Raw genomic sequence first — 17,977 nt, forward strand, 5'->3', positions numbered from 1 at the left:
ATTCGGAGTCAGAGTCTGTGCAGTAGTGATGGTGGAGTGGAGGCGTGGTATCGAGGACCAATCACAAGTCAGTGTCAGCTGTCAATCATCACGTCTCAGCCTGTTTTATATCATCAAAGAACTGATTCAAACCAAACTGATCAGAAACTTGAACAAACGTCAGAGAGAAGAACTGAAATGACAGAAACATCTTTGACTTTCTGGTGTTGATCTCCGTCATGGCAACAACATTCATATCATCTGTTCCTGGTGAGCAACTTTTATTTTGAAAGGTCGTGACTGGGTCTGAAGATTGTGTCGTTGTTTAACATGATAACAACAGTTCAGTAAATCATTCAAACTTATATATAAACACACGTGAAAAATTAGGAAGAAAATTCAGATTCATCTGATGAAAACATTAAATCTTCAGTGCAGATAAACCAGGTAGGATGAACACAAAGTTTTCTATCTTCACTCTGCAACACAGACTGATAATAAAAAGCTCTGAACACAAACTATAAAAAGTGACAATGAATAAATCTGGAACAGCACAGGACAAGAGAACACAACATTACAGACACACACGTTTACAACAGCAACTGGTTTAATATCGTCAGTCAAACTGCTGCAGTGGAGTCAACATGGGGAGGATGGGGGGGGGGGAGGGTGTTGGGGGAGGATGAGGAGGAGGGGGGGGGGTGACCTGGTGTTTACAGAGGACGACAGAAGAGTGAACGAGTGATTGGGAATTTTCATCCTTCACTGGGTTCCTCATGCCGTCCCATCATGCCCCCCCCCCCACCTCCACACTGTCCCCAGATCAGTTGTCGGCGTGCGGGGGTGCGGGGGTGCGGGGGTGCGGTGGCACAGGCCGAGCTGGTCCTGTAAAGGCCACCGAGGCAGAAGTAACACCGAGACTTGGCAGATGCCGGCCTCCTTGTTTTTGCGTTCCTGCAGGACGGACGTGGCAGCTTCTGTCCTGCGTGGATTTTACTTCCGAGTGAAGAAGCAGCCAGACGGTTTCTGATGTTCAACCCCCCCCCCCCCCCCCCCACCACCACCACCTCCTGTCCCAACACCACCTCCACAGATCTCCCATGATCCCTCCTGGAAAACCTGCTCTCACTCAAGTTTTCAACTTCGTCAGTATCTTTGTCCGTCACGTGCAGGAAGAAAGATTCTGATACTTTTACATCCTGTAGCTAAAACTATATTTTAATGACACTGTATGTACGTGTCATTAGGAAAAAGGCTCCGCCCTCTACCTGGACAGGTGGAGGAGACCAAACACAGAGATGAAAGTAAACACTGGACGTAGATCGACAACTGTACGTAAAGATGGACGACACGACAGCTCCCATAGTGAGGCCAAAACATGTTGATTGACCCCTGGTTGTCTCCTCCATGTTAGCAGATGGGACATGGACCAAACTAAAGAATCAAAGTAGACGTTAAATAAATGTTTGTAAAGATGTTTCTGTCATTTCAGGTCGTTCTTCTCTCTCTGATGTTTGTTCAAGTGTTTCTGATCAGTTTGGTTTGAATCAGTTATTTGATGATATAAAACAGGCTGAGACGTGATGATTGACAGCTGAGACTGACTCCTGATTGGTTGAGCGTGGGTATGGGCGGGACCTCGATACCTTGATCACTAACAGACTCCAAATGGCGTCATCACCACAAGATGGCAGCGTTTGTATCTGAGATATTTTGGCTTTTTGTTTCCCAGTGGGGGACGTGGAGACGTGTCTTCGTCTTTATTTACAGTCTTGGACAAACATGAATAAAAGTCTAAAGCTTGTCCCCTAAATGTACTGTGAATATTACAGTTTCTTCTTCGTTGGTGTTCCAGGAACGCTGGGCTGGAGGTGGACTCTGGCGAGCGGAGGGTGATTTCCAGTGTAGCTCTGGAGGCCGAGGACATGGACACGCCCCCAAACCAGGTGTACTTCTTCATCAACGCTGCACCGCGGTTTGGAACGCTGCAGCTCAAGGTGTGTGTGTGTGTGTGTGTGTGTGTGTGTGTGTGTGTGTGTGTGTGTGTGTGTGTGTCTCATCCATTTATTCCTTCAAACTAAAGGTTGTTAACCAGGTGACGCCTCAGGACTCACTGGTCTGTATCGGTTCTGTGTGACTCTGCAGACGGAGTCGGGTTGGACCGAGCTGTCGGCCGCTCAGAACTTCACTCAGCACGACGTGGAGCTGAACCGTCTGTGGTACCAACACAACAGCAACGCCAACGCCGCTGCCTTCAAAGGTCACGACAGCTTCCGCTTCACCCTCAGCGACCTGGAGAACGAGTCTCCTGCTCAGAGCTTCTTCATCTCCGTCCAGACTGTGCACAAAGGTCAGAGGTCAACTCACCGATCCCTCACCTGTAGAACACCTGAGACTGTGGAGCTAAATGCTCAATGTTAATGTGGAAGTAATGAAGTTCAACATGTTCCTTCATCGTAGTTTAGCACGTTAGCGAGGAAACTAAAAACTGAGGCTGATTTAAAAGTTAATTCCTGAAACATCTGACGTCCAGCTGCTTTAAGGACGAGGAAGAGGAGGAGGAGGAGGAGGAGGAGCATGAAGAGGAGGAGGTGCTCAGATCATAAAATGTCTGAAGTCACAACAGGAACGTTCTGGCACACAAACAAATGTCCGTGTTTACACCTTCACACACCTCGGCCCTCTGTGGCCCCGGCCAGGCTTCATTCATTATTGAGGGCCCCCCCCTCCAGCCTCTTCCAGCTCGCTGTGCCAGCTTTGCCAGTCGGGTGAACACGGTGCTTCGAGGCCTCGGCCCTTCTGGCTCCGGGCCCTCTGATCCTGGAGGAGCCGAGGTGAGAAACGGACGACCTCCTCAGCCGGTGAATAATTAACAGAGGAGAGGTGGAGCAGCTGTGGAGGGGCGTTGGCTCATCTCCTCTGGGTGCTCCTCCTCCTCCTCCTCCTCCTCCTCCTCCTCCTCCTCCAGCACCACTCCAAAAAACTGCTTCAGCCTGTTTAGATTTTTACATTTTAGTTCAGTTTTGATGTGTGAAGTTTCAGGTTCATGTTTTCTGTTTCTCTCTGTTCTATATTTTTATAGATATGAAGATGGTCTGTATGTTTACAGCTCTTTACAGAACACTTTCACATTCACACACATTCACACACACATCTATGCTCAGCCTCTTTCCCAAGGACACTTTGACATGCGAAGCCCCCCCCACCAGCCACCACTTGTGTGTGTGAATCTGAAAAGCTGCGCTCATTGAAACTAAACGTCTAAACCACCACATTGTCGACCAATCAGAGACGTCCCCCATCCTCTCCACCCCCCCATCACGCCATCCACTCATTGGCATAATCATATAATACATTCCCTAACCCTAACCCCTAACCCAGACCTAACCCTAAAGTCTTGACCCTCAGTCCATTGAAGAAGTGAGGACCAGACAAAATGTCCTCACTCTGTAAGTCTGTGCTTAAAACGGTCCTCACAAATGTATAAGTACAGGAACACACACACACGTTTCAACCACGGTTTAAATCAATTCCCAAATGAATAGAAAGATTAAAAGCTGCAGCGCTCTGACCTTTGCCCTCTGTCGGCCTCCAGGTGACATCGTGCTACTGAGCAAGGCAGTGCATCTGAGGGAGGGGCAGCGGGTCGTCCTCAACACCGACATCCTGCTGGCGTCTGACACGGGGGGGCGTCCGGAGGAGCTTGTTTACACTGTGTCGGTCCCGCCTCGACGCGGCCTCGTCCACGGCGTCCGGCGGCCCGGAGTCCCGCTGACCGGCTTCACGCAGCTGGACGTCGCCGCCCACAGAGTGTGTTACACACACGACAACAGCCACGACGCCGAGTCCGACTCCTTCAGGTGAGGGAACTCACAGCAACACTCACTTCAGTCGTCATGGTGACGGCACATTTCAGCTCCGTGGTCATTGGTCTGGGAGTTTCCTGGAAGCTGGTGAAAGGAGAAGTCAGGCAGCAGCTGATGCATCAAGGAGACCAGGAGGTGAAACAACATGTCTCCCACAGCCTCCCAGTACATCTCCCTCACCCTGCCTCACCCATGAAGGTCCCTCTCTCTGTTACATGGAGGTGTTTGCATCCTGTTGGACAGTTCAGTGTAAAGTGTGTGTTCATGGATCACATTGTGTCCTCACGTCTGGTGAAACACACAAAGAGTGAAGACACCACAATGTCCTGTGGGTCCTTTATCTATAACCTGACCTGGGTTCTGCTTAGAGACAGAAGGAGGATCTGTGGAACCAGACAGGCTCTACTCTCCTGTACAGATAGAATATACACTATACTTAATATATAGTGACAGATACTGTAATGTGGGAGGATGTCAAAAAGTCCTCAACAGTCATGTGACGCCTCAACGACAGAATAAAAGGAACCACAGTGATTCTGAGGGATGTGAAGATTCAATGATCAGGTCCCAGTGACCTGTCAATCATTCATACTGTAGTTTGATGGAGATTGTACAGCAACTATTTTTTATCTTTCTAAACTTTCACTTGTGTCCACATCTAAAAACACACACCTGAGCATCGTGTGTTGTCATGACAGCAGATGATGAATGAGCATTATCAGGAAAATAACAACAGTGCTGGCACGATGGCGGCCAGAGCGCCGGCCACAGGCGCCCGTCCCTGGGCAAATATGGCCGACAACGAAGCCAGATGTTACACCAGGGCCTGTGTGTGTGTGTGTGTGTGTGTGTGTGTGTGTGTGTGTGTGTGTGTGTGTGTGTGTGTGTGTGTGTGTGTGTGTGTGTGTGTGTGTGTGTGTGTGTGTGTGTGTGTGTGTGTGGTGGCCGGTGTGCTGAGGCCCGGGGCAGTTTGTCAGCTGCAGGGCTCAGAGGCAGATTGTGTTGGCAGACGACTGAGAGGACGACAAAATACACACATGTACAAACACACACAGCTCGTTTTCAGGTCCAGTGCTCTGTCAGTTGTCACCACAGTGTGTGTGTGTGTGTCTGTGTGTGTACAGATATCTTTGTGAGGACATTTTGGCCGGTCCTCACTTTCTGACCCACTTTGAATGGACTTGGTTTTAGGGTTAGAATTAGATTCATGTATTTAGTTTGGTTCAGGTTACCTCACTAAGACAGAAGTACAAACGTGTGTGTGTGAGGATTGAAGCTACTGATCTAATTTGACTTAACCACGTTTCGTACTCTTCTTCATCTTCATCTTCTTCTTCTTCTTCATCTTCATCTTCATCTTCTTCTTCTTCTTCATCTTCATCTTCTTCTTCATCTTCTTCTTCTTCTTCATCTTCTTCTTCTTCTTCTTCTTCTTCTTCTTCATCTTCATCTTCTTCATCTTCATCTTCTTCTTCTTCTTCTTCTTCATTTCTTCTGATTGGATGCTGCTGCAGACGTGTAGCAAAGATTCATATTTATATATTTTACATTGGATACAGAAATTGTTTCTCGCTGTATATAAGTGTAGATTGTCATCCAGCGTTATTTAAGGCTGCAACTATATTATTTTCAAAATGCGACGACGTAAAATCTGATCCTATTTATTTATTAATAACACTTATCGTATTAGAGAAACTATTTGACGTTGGCTTTTCGTTTACGTCTGTCTTCCCAGTTTCGTCGTCAGTAACGGCGTCTCGTCACGCAGCGGCAGCCTCCACTTCACCATCGAGCACGGTGACCGCATCCCCCCGACCCTCAACCGCAATGTCGGCCTCCGGCTGCAGGACGGGGCCACAGAGGTCATCTCCGCCGAGCGGCTGCAGCTCACCGACCCCGACACCCCCACCGCCAACCTGAGCTACATCATCACGCAGCCACCGCGCCACGGTAAGCTGCTGCTGAGAGGAGCCCCCCTGACCCCCCCGCTGAGGTTCACCCAGATGGACGTGGACAGGCTGGACCTGGCTTACCGGCACGACCCGGGCAGCCCGGCAGAGATCGACAGCTTCTACTTCCTGTCGACTGACGGAAACAACAGAGGATACCTGGAGTTTGGACAACTGAGAGAAGAGCCTGCTGTGTTCAACATACAGGTGCACGCACAACACAACACAACGCAACGCAACACAACACAACACAACACAACGCAACACAACAGAACACAACACAAACACACAGTCAGGTGGCGAACACCCTGAGACTGTTTGTGATTGGAGGAATTGTTAGGTTGTGTGTGTGTTTGTGTTTAAAAGGATTCATCATTAACATTTTACAATGATTTGTTGAACTGATTATTCAACTGTTGTATTTTTATGCGGAGCCACAGTTAAATTCATTCATTATTTTTTAATAAGTCAAAATCTTCAAATGTCTTTTCTCATCTTTAATCTAAACACATATTCACTTTAATATTGATTTTAATATCGATCCTCTAGTTTGATAAATCTCTGTCACCATCAGTCAACTGTTGATCAGTTCTCTTTTTCTTTTATTTCTTAAAAGTGAATAAAAAAGATCAGCTGAAAATCATTTCCATTTGGAGGAAGACGAGGAAACAGGAAGTTAAATCATCAGATCTGAGTCTGATCATGTGACAATAGCGCCTCCCAGAGCAGTACAATACTGCCACCTTGTGGACAGAAGTGGGAACTGAAGGAGCAATCAATCTCTATGAATTATCAATTACTATAATTGTATATAAATATACAATTATAGTAAATATATAAATATATATATAAATATATATTTATATATGTAGTATATATATATTTTTTCTTTTTCTAGGAACAGTACAACAACAGTATGACTGTATAAGGAGACGATGTTGTCATAACTCCACTGTGCATCGTCCTATCACCACGGAACTTCTGTCACATGATCAGAGTCCAAGCCTGAACAGCTCTATGTGTCAATATTTCCTCAGGGTCATAGCGCCACCTATTGATCAGTGTGAAAATTGATTTGTTGTAACATTGTCCAATTGACACAAAATTGCTCACGCTACATCAGAGCCCCAACTTGAACGGATCTATTAGTCTGTACGTAATAATACTGATGGCGCCACTTACTGGCAACAGGAAATAAGCTTTGTTTTACAACTATCATTCAATTTACATAAAATTTTCACAGTGTGATATGCAATTGATAGCGTGGATCGTAATGAGCAATTAGCAGGCAAGGATCGACATCACGTGACGGACGCAGGAAGTGAAGCGTTTGTCCTTGCCGCAGTGCGCAAAACGCGTGCAACGTGGAGACGGGCGCTTGGTCATTGATCGCTCTCTCCACCGACCGCAACAGGCTTCAACGTGTGTGTGCTCGGGCCCGTCAGTGCTACAACGTAGCACTAGTTTTCTTTTGCCTTCCAAAAATCCCGAATCTCCTAATATTTGAATATTTGCTGAGCTAAGTCAAGAAAGGACTTAGAAAAGAGAACTGTCCTAATTCTGACAAGTGTGTTCTTGCACCTTAAGCACAAATTACTGCATGAATTGTTCTGAACTACACTGATACACATACTTTACACTGCATTTACTCAAAGTCCAAAAGCAATATGTAGTTTTTTAGCTGTAGGCTGTCATTCAAATATTGAACCTTATTCAGGATATTCTCACTTTCTGAGACGCATCTGGTTCATGAGATGAATTATCTGTATTTCATCATTGAGCTGAAACAAAGGAGACGAAGGAGCTTTGTGTGATCACACATGTTGTGTCTTTGTGTTTAAACCAATTGTGTTTATCTGCCTTAATGTTGCTGTTTATGTAGCCGCACGCACACACACACACACACACACACACACACACACACACACACACACACACACACACACACACACACACACACACACACACACACACACACACACGCACACACACACACGCTCTGAGCCCTCCTCTGCTCCTCTGTGTTCAGGTGGACCAGGTTGACAGGACCCCTCCCAGTCTGACCACCAGACGCAGCCCCAGCACGGTGGTGGATTTGGGGGCCGGACGTTTCGGCCTCTTCATCACCAACAAACACCTGCAGGGGTCCGACCCCGACAGCCCCACGGAGGAGCTGGAGTTCTCCATCAGCAGGCCTCCTCACTTCGGTTACCTGGAGAACGGCCTCACAGGTCCGGACAGCAGCTCTGCTCCTGAACCGTTTCTCTCTGGTTGTGAAAATGAAACGAGGTCCGGTCCAGAGTGTTGGTGGTGTCAGTGCTGAGCTGCTGTGTCCTCTTGTCCCACCAGGGGGCTACATCCGAGGTCGCTTCACCCAGCGGGACGTGGACCAGCGGGCCGTGGTGTTCGTCCTCCCGGCCGACATGGAGGTGACGGCCGACAGCTTCGAGTTCCGCCTCACGGACCCGGCTGGAAACACGATGCTGCCTGAAGTGTAGGTGGAGGAGGAGCTGCTGCTGAGGGACGGACACGTGTCCATCACCTTGTGTCCACATACTTATGGCCTCGACCTTATTGAACCCTTCAGTCTCCAGACGAACAGACTGGAGACTTCCTGTTTGTGCTACACGTCATTATAATGTGTGTACATATATACTTTAAAAACTGCTCTTACAAAGAACTTCACAAAGAGAAAACATCAAAGACACAAAGTAAATGAATACAGTAACATTTAAATCATTGACATCAAATGACATGATGTATATATATCATCATATATCATGTGTTGTGTATTGTGTGTATACATGGTGTGTTTGTGTGTCCCCTGTAGATTAGAGCTGTTCTGGTCCCGGGTGGACTTGTCTGCGACCTGCTACAGAACCTGTGAGACCTCAGGGACTCTTCAGATCCAGATCCAGCGCAGTGGGAGGAGCTTGGACCCGGCGTACGTTGCGATTCAGGTACGACGTCGCGGCCTTGCAGAGAAAGTGTTAAACACATGGAACCAATCAGAGCTCAGGATTTGTCGTGTGTGTGCAGGTGGAGGAAGGTTCGGCCAAACTGGGAAGAGATTTCACCCACAGCTCAGCTTCTCTCATCCAGTTTGACCCAGGTCTGAAGTTATATATTATATATTACATTATCTATATATCCATAAATCAGTGTAATGGTGATAACTTCCATCCTGTTTGGTTTCAGGCGTCAGTGTGAAAACCTGGAACATTTACCTGATGGACGACGGCCTGGAGGAAAACCACGAGACCTTCACCGTCGCCCTGAAGAATCCAAAGAACGCCGTCCTGGGCCAGAGGACGTCAGCGAGCGTGGAGGTCATCGACCCCAGAGGAGGTCGGACACTCAACTGTCAATGAAATAACTTCAGCACTGAGGGAAGATGGAGACTGAAAGATTTGAGCTGAGTCGTGTCTGTTGTCTCAGGAAGCTGCGACCCCGATGAACTGGTGGTGGACGAGGGCGGGAAGCCTCCACCTCCTCGCCTCCCTGACCCCCCCAGGCCGGAGGAGGACGAGGACCCCGTCACCGACATCGAGGCGGAGCTGATGTGGGAGAACCAGCCTCACCCTCCCAGAGGAGACGTCCCCAACCGCCGGCCCTACCTGGACTACGGAGAGCGGGAACCACAGGACCAGGCGGGGCCCGGCCACGCCCCCCCCCACAGCAGGAGGCTGCCAGGGACGAGCGCGGCGGCGAGCGAAGTCGGACATGGAGGAGTAAAGGTCAGAGACGTCTGTCTGTCCCACATCAGTTAGTTCATTAGGATTCATTGATCAGTGTGAATAGTTAACGAGATTTAAGATTTCACACAGAATATAAAGAGAAAACCAGAGACTCTGCCACCTGCTGGTTTCCTTTCACATTACATCAGGTTTGTTGCCTTGTCGGCCTGTTCGACAGAACCAGACTGTAAATAAAGATGGACGACATGACAGCTCCCTGAAAGTGAAGCCCAATCCTCTGGCTCGCCCCCTGGTGTCTGGCTGCAGTATAGCTCATGAACCTCCTCCTTTAACGTGTCGCACCTCGATACCTCGGCTCCGCCCACGATCACGGCTGCACAGTCTCAGACTCCAACACTAGATGGCAGCGTTCACATCGGAGACATTTAGTCTGTCTTTCTGGAGGAAGTGGAGACGAGTCGCCATCTTTGTTTTCAGGTCATGGTTAAAACACGAGGTTCTATTCTAATAAACACGTTTCTAACGTTCTTCTTCATGAACCTGAAACTTCTTCTGTGAAAAGATATTTGATCAATGTGCTGAATTAATAATCAATGTTTGAACCTTGTTCAGGTTCATCTGTCAGGAGAGAGGACGCCTGGAGACCGAGTGTGGACAGTGAGACACACACACAACAGACACAACACACACACACAACACAGACACACACACACAGACAGACACACACAACACACAGACACACACACACACACACAGACAGACACAACACACAACACACAACACAGACACACACACAACACACAACACACAACACAGACACACACAAATTCACACACACAAACACATGAATAAATGAACGAACGTGATGTCCTCCTCCTCTTCCTCCTCTTCCTCAGTTCCACAGTCTGACTCCTCTTCGTCTGGAGGAACTGAAGCCGGATGACTCTGCGTTGAGCTGGTCTCACAGTCGCCCCCTGCAGGAGGGGCGAGTTGGTGACACTCCTCAGATGGATCATCCAGCACCAGAGCTACGGCAGCACAAGGTACACAAGGTACACACACACACACACACACACACACACTGTTGTCTGGTTCTGTTGTGTGTCTGAAGTGTGTGTCTCTGTGTCTCAGTCGTTCAGCAGCTCGTGTCCTGATGGTTGGACTCACTACAGGAGACGTTGTTACATCATCAGCTCGTCTGTGGCGACCTGGGCCAGCGCTGAGAGAACCTGCTCGCTGCTGTAATACACACAGACACACACATGAATACACACAGTAATACACACAGACACACACATGAATACACACAGACACACACATGAATACTGGCGTGTTCTTTTATCCTTAGGTATGAGAAGAGTCGGTCTTGGTTTGGTTCAAAAAGTATTTATTTAGAAGCAATGAAAAGCTACTACATAGCTATGTGCACTCAACGTACAGGCCCAGGCCGCCTAACAGCACGGGGAAGTCAAGAGTCGCCCCGAACGGACGACAGGTGCAATATTCATAATAGTAGGTAGAACTTCATTGGTCAATAACGAGGGGGAGTCACGTGGCTAGTGCACAGGCCCTAACCCCTGGTCCCAGCCTCAAGGTACTGGAATCCGCCAATGATGAGGAGCCGCTTCCAGGTTCGTCCCTCCTCTGACCGCTGCTGGGCAAATCTTCACATTCTGACAGTTTGGTTTGGTGTTTTAAAACAAGCCTTGAATCGGCTGACAGCTTGTGAGTCTTCAGTATGGCATGTGCCGTTCCTATCTGTCCTTCAGACCCTAGTGGCAGCTGCTGGAATTCTTTCTAAGGGTAGGTCACAGTTTCTTATGAAAACAGTGCATTCATGTATGTGTGATGTTTGAATAAAGCTGATGGAGTTTAGGCTGTAATATAGTAAGTTAGGTATGAGAACAAGTTAAAGTACAGTGTATTGTACGCCACAGATGTACAGTCTTCTCAAACAGGCATTATCAGACAGGTGCAAGACTGAACTGCGATGTGATGTGACACACACACACACACACACACACACACACACACACACACACACACACACACACACACACACACACACACACACACACACACACACACACACACACACACACACACACACACACACACACACATCAACTTCAAGATTAAAACCAGCCAGCAGCGGCTACTAACAGTCACTATGTGAAGGCCACACATTCTCCCACATATTCAGCCCAAACTGTCCCTGCCCCCCCACCTGTCTAACATACTGCATTTGTTTAAAGTTTAGTTTCATTGCCATCTTCACAGACACACACACAAAGAAAAACATAGATTTTAGTCTTAACAATACACACAGTAATACACACAGACACACGCATGAATACACACACGAATACACACAAACACACAGTAATACACACACACACGAATACACACAAACACACAGTAATACACACAGACACACACAAACACAGTAAAACACAGTGTTACACACTAGTACCGATGTGTTAGTTAAAGTTGTTGTTGAACTTTTCACTTCACGTTTCTTATTCAAGGAAAATCTGGAAACAAAACATATTAGTTTCACAAACGTGTCAGAAATCCCAGCGGTTGCCATGGGAACTAATTGGAGTTAATGGAAAGGTTTGATTCCCTCACAGGTTCAACAGCAGCTTGACCAGCGTGCGCTCCAGGAGAGACATGTCCTGGCTGTGGAGGTTCTCCAGGAAGCAGCCGTTCTGGATCGGTGAGTGACGCAGCACGTTCAGGCCTCAGGTTCCAGCTGGTGTGGAGCAGCTGCTGATCCGTTCCCTGCTCCTCAGGTCTGTCTGCAGGTCCGAGGGGCTGGACGTGGGCGGACGGTCGCTCAGTGTCCTTCTCCAGGCTGAGGGGGGCGCTGCCGAGCCGCAGTGGCTCCGGGGGCGGCTGTGTGCTGGTTGAAAACCCCGGCAGCTGGATCTCCTCGAGCTGTTCGGCAGAAACTCAACACGCATTCATCTGTTCATCTCCGGCTCTGAGACACTGAGGATATTCACAGCGTCGTCATGACGACCGGCAGGAACTCATCACGTAACGATGCTGCTCTGAACATTAGTTTTCATATTTTTATCATAATAAAGATGCTGTAGAAACCAAAATAACTAAAAACTGAGACAAATAATTTAAAAACATTTTAAAAACACTTGAAGATTTTTTATTATCATTTAAGACAGAATTAACAATCAGTAGCTATTTTTAAATGCCATTGAACTGAAAATGTAATTAAGATGTCGGATTATTTTAATGTCAAACTCGTCCTCCGCCTCAGTTTGGTACTGGCCATCACTTTCTGTTCAGATCTACACATTGAAATAACAGAACATCACGTGGGAACACGTGAACTCCAGAGAGAAGCTCCTCCCTTTTATAACAAACCAGAGCCCTGAGTCATCGTGCTGCGTTCACTGCACCTGGGAAAATCTCCTTTCACAGAGCAATCAGGAGGAACTGGTGAATCACTCGTCACGTTGCTGCACTTTTAATGTTTCAATATTTTAATAACTCTGGTTCCAGCTTCTTCAGTGAGAAGATTTATTGATTTTCTGTGTTTATTATCATTTTGATCATAAATTTTATCTCTGGCTTTTCGACACCTTGATTTGTTTAACTGTGACGTACGCTTCAATTAAAAGTTTCCACAAATTATTATAAATAATAATTAAAATACCTGTTTGTCACAGACTTGGTTTAATTTAGGTTTAAGGTCAAAGTTCAAACATTTTACACTGAGGTCTCAAGCAGACTGTAAATAAAGATGGACGACATGACGGCTCCCAAAACTGAAGCCAAAGCATCTCTATCGCCCCCTGGTGGCTGGCTGCAGTAAAGGTAATAAACCTCCTCCATGTTAACAGATTGAATTTGTTGTTTGATGATTAGATCAGATTATACTCTGACTGTAAATTACGTCACCACCACAAGATGGCAGCGTTTGTATCTGAGATATTTTCGCTTCTTTTCTGGAGGAAGTGGAGACGTCCATTACGTCCATTTTTATTTACAGCCGAAGGGCTCTACGATAAAGTGTAAAGTGCCTTGAGATAACGAAAGTTGTGATTTGGTGCTAATAGAATTAACATGTTTTATCAATGAGAAGCTCAGAGCTACATTTTCCTCCAGGACATGAACACAGCATTATCACATAAAAGAAAAGAACTAACATTTCTGAACCGTTTCTCGGCTCGTGTCCTAAACTCGTCCTCTTTGACCAGTGTGATTACGAGTGCTAGTCATCTCCATGGTTACTGTGTCAGTCTTTACTGGAGGTTGTCGTCGCTCTGCAGTGGGAGTGGCCTAGCTGAGGATTTTGTGGTAGGGGTGCAGGGGGAGGGAGGAGGTGAACGCTCTGATGTCGGTGATGAGCGTGGCGTCCTGCAGTGACGGGGAGGAGGCCGACAGGAAGGTCAGCTCGCTGACTTCGCCGTAGGATGAGGTGGGGGGGTTGTCAGAGCCGTCTGAGCCGCAGGCGACGCCCTGATCCGGTGGGTCGTTCTCCTCCACCCCGAAACCCACCACCTGACCGGAGACAGAAAACACACGAGTTAAAGAATCACCTCACATCTTGTGGAGCTTCTATCATCATACGACAGATTCTGAAACAAACAGACTCGTTTTCTGATCATGTGTTCGTTCCATAAATCAATAATTTAGAACCAAACACAGAAGAGATCCCATGTTTAAATTGAGCCTCCAGATCAAACTCACATGAACACTGAGCTTCCTGCTCCTGGTGTTTCTGTGCTCCAGGAACCAGGAGACCAGCTCCTCCTGAGTGAAGAGCTTCAGAACCTGGATCTGCAACAGAGACCACAGCAGGTTACAACCACAGACTGGACCTGGATCACAAACAGGACTGTAGTCAGCGTTTGTCCTGTGAAGCAGCAGCAGCAGGTTGTCGGGTCCGACTCGTTTCAGTGCAGTTCTGAAAACAGCTGGAGAGAAATGAGTTGATGAAAATATAACAGCAGGTGAAACTGTTTCACAGGTGGCTGAACAGAACGATACAACTTTATTGCTGTTGAATGATGAAAACCTGTCAGGTTGAGCTTTTTGAACTTCTTCCTGTTCAGTTTCATTTCACTTGACATCGCAAACTAAATGAATTCAGAGGGTCAGGAGCTTTATTTTATAACGTTTAAAACAGGAAAACAAGAGAGAAATGTCCTCGTGTGTGTAAATATCTTTGTGTCTCACCTCCTTGTTGAGCCGGTCGAAGACGTACTGCTGGGTGACCACCTCAAACCAGTTGCGGTCCACTTCCTCTCCCAGGTGAGCGTCCTCGCACTCCTTCAGCTTGATGAGGGCCGTCACCTGGGTCCTGAAGGCCTCCTCGCTCAGACTCGCCAGACGCTCCCCGAAACTGACCAGGAACTCTTGGATCTTCGCCTCCACAAAGTCGGTGCTGCGAGGAGAAGAAGACGTTCTTTAACGGCTCGGCTTTGAGCTGTCACCTTCTCTGGAGCTCCACGGTAACAAAGTCACCTCACCTAAACTTGGTGGCCTGTGTTTCCACGGTGACGGAGAAGCCCAGCACTCCTGAGGTGTTCCTGCAGGTTGGGTACACCTGGTACCTGGAGGTCGAGGATCAGAGAGGCTTGTTTGGGACGGTTCGAGAAACATCATCGGTCAGTTTATCTCAGTGCAAATGAACACCACTCACCCCAGTGTCTCCTTCGTCCTGAGGAAGTCGAAGCAGGGCTCCTCCATGTGCATCTGAGAGGACACGAGGACATGAGGACACAAGTCACATTGACAGGAACACAAGTTTTACAGGTGCACTTGTTTTGACTTGTTTGCAGTTATAATATCATAATAAGACTTTTCTGCAGCAGCACAACAGATAAAGCTGCAGCGAGAGTGAGGAGAGTCTGACCTGAAAAAGTCCATTTTAAAGTAAAATAAAACTTACACACATGTATTTGCAGTTATATTTCACAATCTCAGCAGCTGACATGTTCACAACATCCGAGACTTATTCTGTTCATGTTCATGGGGATTTTTGATTAGTGTTATTATTGTAAAATGTTTTCATGCTCTAATGTTCAGTCGTCACTGTCCTCAGACTGTCCATCGCTGCAGCTCCTCTTTTCAGCCTCTGTCTCAAACTCTTGGTCTCTTTAAGACCCCCCTCCTGATGAAGCCCACTCTGCTCTGATTGGCCAGCTGCTCCACTCCGTTGCGATTGGTTAACTCCTTTGAACCGGTGTCGGAGACGTCAGTCTCTGCTCTCGCTTCACCTGCGGAACGTTCAATCTCAAAGCGTTTTGCTAGCGTTTCCAGGTTGAACGACATTTTGGCTAAAATCTGTGTACGAGGTTCGTTTTCTCTGGTTTGGTGGGTGTGTCAGAGGTGTTGTCCAATCAGCAGTGACGTGTATATAAACCCCGCCTTATTAAAGAAACAGTGACACTATGGATTGTAAAGTTCTCTACAGATGCAGCAGCGGCTGTTTCACATCAACTGAAGATGTTAGACGATAAAGACAGACTGAAACATAAGGTGTATTTTATTAAAGACGTATTTAAACTCGTCTACGCTGAGATTTCTTCTACAAGAACAAGAAGAATGACCTTCTCAGCTTCGTCACTAGTGTTGGTGAGTTTGTGTAAAACGTGTCAACACTCACCACCATCAGCTCCATGAGGGCGTGCTCTCTGAGGTTCTTCAGCCCCGACTGAAACAGACAGATTCAACTTTTAACACACAACAATGGATGTTCAGGACGAGAGGAGACACGTGAACTGATGATCCTCAGCCGAAGAACAAACCTCAGTCCACCTAAATATGTATCTATGTATTTAAATATGATTCAGTTCCTCATTTCTTTCTTTAGTGCTTCTTTTATATACACTTTGTTCTATTGCCTATATTACTGTTTAATCATTTTTTAAATTTAAAATGAAAAGTAAAAAATTACATCTTTCTTTTGCCAACATTTGTATCGTATTTGCTGAAGTTCAGTGAAACTGGGAATTTATCTGTGACCCTCAAACTAAAAACTGTGTTGGATCTTTAGATTGTTTTCAGTGCTGAGCTGCAGACATTTCTTTACCGTCATGGTGTGATAGAAACGTACGTTTCCTCAGGAGAGAAATCAAGAGGAACACGTTTCTCCTCGTTCTCACCTGGTAGTAGACGGTGACTTCAGAGTTGGCGTCTCCCTTATTGAGAGATTTGACTTTACAGAGATGATTATTGTGAGGCAGCTCCACCACCCGGAACAACACGGGGACCTCTGCAGACAGAGGCTGGTACTGCAGCTTCCTGCAGGGACACACACCAGGTCAGACTGATATTTAAATCAACTTATCTATCGTCCTCATCATCTGGTTTGTTTCTTCTGGTAAATAATAAAAACTCAATGGATCGATCTTTACATCCAAATGTTTAACACCGTCAACACTGTAATTTAATGACATTTTAAGAATTCAGGGGTGTGAATACTCTTTGTCAGATGACAGAATTCTCACTTTTGAATCAAATGTAAATTATACATGTAAAGTACATTAATGTGTAAAGCAGGATACTCACTGGGTGAAGTACTGCAGAAACTCCCTGGACTCCTGGTGGAGGAAACATCGAGCAACAGATTAAAACAGAACTAGATGTAAACTAGAAGGATCATCCTTCCACCAGGGTTCCTGGTGATGTGTCCAGTAGTTTTTGTCAACTTGTTTTGTGATGTGTTGGTCTGTGTGTGTCTCACCGTGCTGGTGAAGTTTCCCTGAACCAGTCCCTCAGTGTACAGCTCCGCCTTCAGCCCGGTGACAAAAGCCATGAGGTCGTCGACGGTCAGACCTTTGACAACGGCCTGATACTTCTGAATGACTGACCAGCGACAGTGCTCCAGGATCAGCAGACGAACGTCTCTGCAGAGAGAGAGGGACAGTGTGTTGTTTCTTACAGTCGAGCTGCAGAGTTCGATGTTCAGGTTAGTTCCTCTCTCACGTCTGAGCACAGCAGCTGCTTAGCTTAGCATAAAGACTGGAAACAGAGGGAAACTATTAGCCTGGCTCTGTCCAAAGGAAACTAAACCAACCAGAGCCTTTCACTGAGAAGTTCCCAAAGTTTTCAGCCTGAGACAAATTCACACCCACCTGGTTCAGTCTGAACCTGAATATCAGGTGTGAAAGGCCCCAGAGGAGGTGATCTGGGTCTGGATCAAACATGTCTGTGTGTGTCACTACTGTGATGGACAGGTGACCTGTCCAGGTAAACCCCGCCTCTTGCCCATTGCCAGCTGGGACTGGCTCCACCCACCCCCCCGACCCTCAGCAGGTTGTGTGACGTACTTCCCGAGTCGCTCCGGTTTGATGAGGATGTTGAAGTAGGTTTTCTTCAGCTGCTCTGAGAACATGGTGAAGACGCCCGGCTCGGCGCTGAAGTCCGCCAGGTGATCCACGATCAGCGTCAACAGCAGCTGAACACAGACGAGGGAAGACGTGTGGGTTTGAATCTCTCACCGCTCACTGAG

The 17,977-nt window shown here is 47.1% G+C and overlaps 2 protein-coding genes across 3 annotated transcripts in view; one reads left to right on the plus strand and one right to left on the minus strand.

Annotated features, from left to right (window-relative positions):
- LOC117759949 (FRAS1-related extracellular matrix protein 1-like) overlaps positions 1-12,841 on the plus strand; it is a 32,472-nt gene extending 19,631 nt beyond the window's left edge. The window contains exons 22-36 of one of the 2 annotated variants that reach the window (XM_034582498.1): positions 1,835-1,976; positions 2,125-2,329; positions 3,575-3,839; positions 5,581-6,001; positions 7,824-8,025; positions 8,144-8,288; positions 8,625-8,754; positions 8,834-8,906; positions 8,993-9,142; positions 9,233-9,531; positions 10,105-10,149; positions 10,389-10,544; positions 10,624-10,733; positions 12,126-12,211; positions 12,288-12,841. In XM_034582498.1, coding sequence (XP_034438389.1) covers positions 1,835-1,976; positions 2,125-2,329; positions 3,575-3,839; positions 5,581-6,001; positions 7,824-8,025; positions 8,144-8,288; positions 8,625-8,754; positions 8,834-8,906; positions 8,993-9,142; positions 9,233-9,531; positions 10,105-10,149; positions 10,389-10,544; positions 10,624-10,733; positions 12,126-12,211; positions 12,288-12,490 — 2,632 coding nt within the window. In that variant the 3' untranslated portion in view covers positions 12,491-12,841. The remainder of the gene's footprint in view (positions 1-1,834; positions 1,977-2,124; positions 2,330-3,574; positions 3,840-5,580; positions 6,002-7,823; positions 8,026-8,143; positions 8,289-8,624; positions 8,755-8,833; positions 8,907-8,992; positions 9,143-9,232; positions 9,532-10,104; positions 10,150-10,388; positions 10,545-10,623; positions 10,734-12,125; positions 12,212-12,287) is intronic. The other variant, XM_034582499.1, reaches the window with a different exon arrangement.
- Positions 12,842-12,885: 44 nt separating this feature from the next.
- LOC117759950 (nardilysin-like) lies at positions 12,886-17,959 on the minus strand (the record flags this gene model as incomplete). Its single annotated transcript, XM_034582501.1, has 10 exons — positions 12,886-14,019; positions 14,209-14,298; positions 14,698-14,905; positions 14,991-15,074; positions 15,164-15,216; positions 16,130-16,177; positions 16,629-16,767; positions 17,035-17,066; positions 17,210-17,372; positions 17,796-17,959. Coding segments are annotated over 10 exons (1,203 nt in total), but the record flags the coding sequence as incomplete, so codon positions are not given.
- Positions 17,960-17,977: the final 18 nt, after the last annotated feature.

This window comes from Hippoglossus hippoglossus, chromosome 4 (assembly GCF_009819705.1).
Source record: "Hippoglossus hippoglossus isolate fHipHip1 chromosome 4, fHipHip1.pri, whole genome shotgun sequence".
NCBI classification, from domain to species: Eukaryota; Metazoa; Chordata; class Actinopteri; order Pleuronectiformes; family Pleuronectidae; genus Hippoglossus; species Hippoglossus hippoglossus.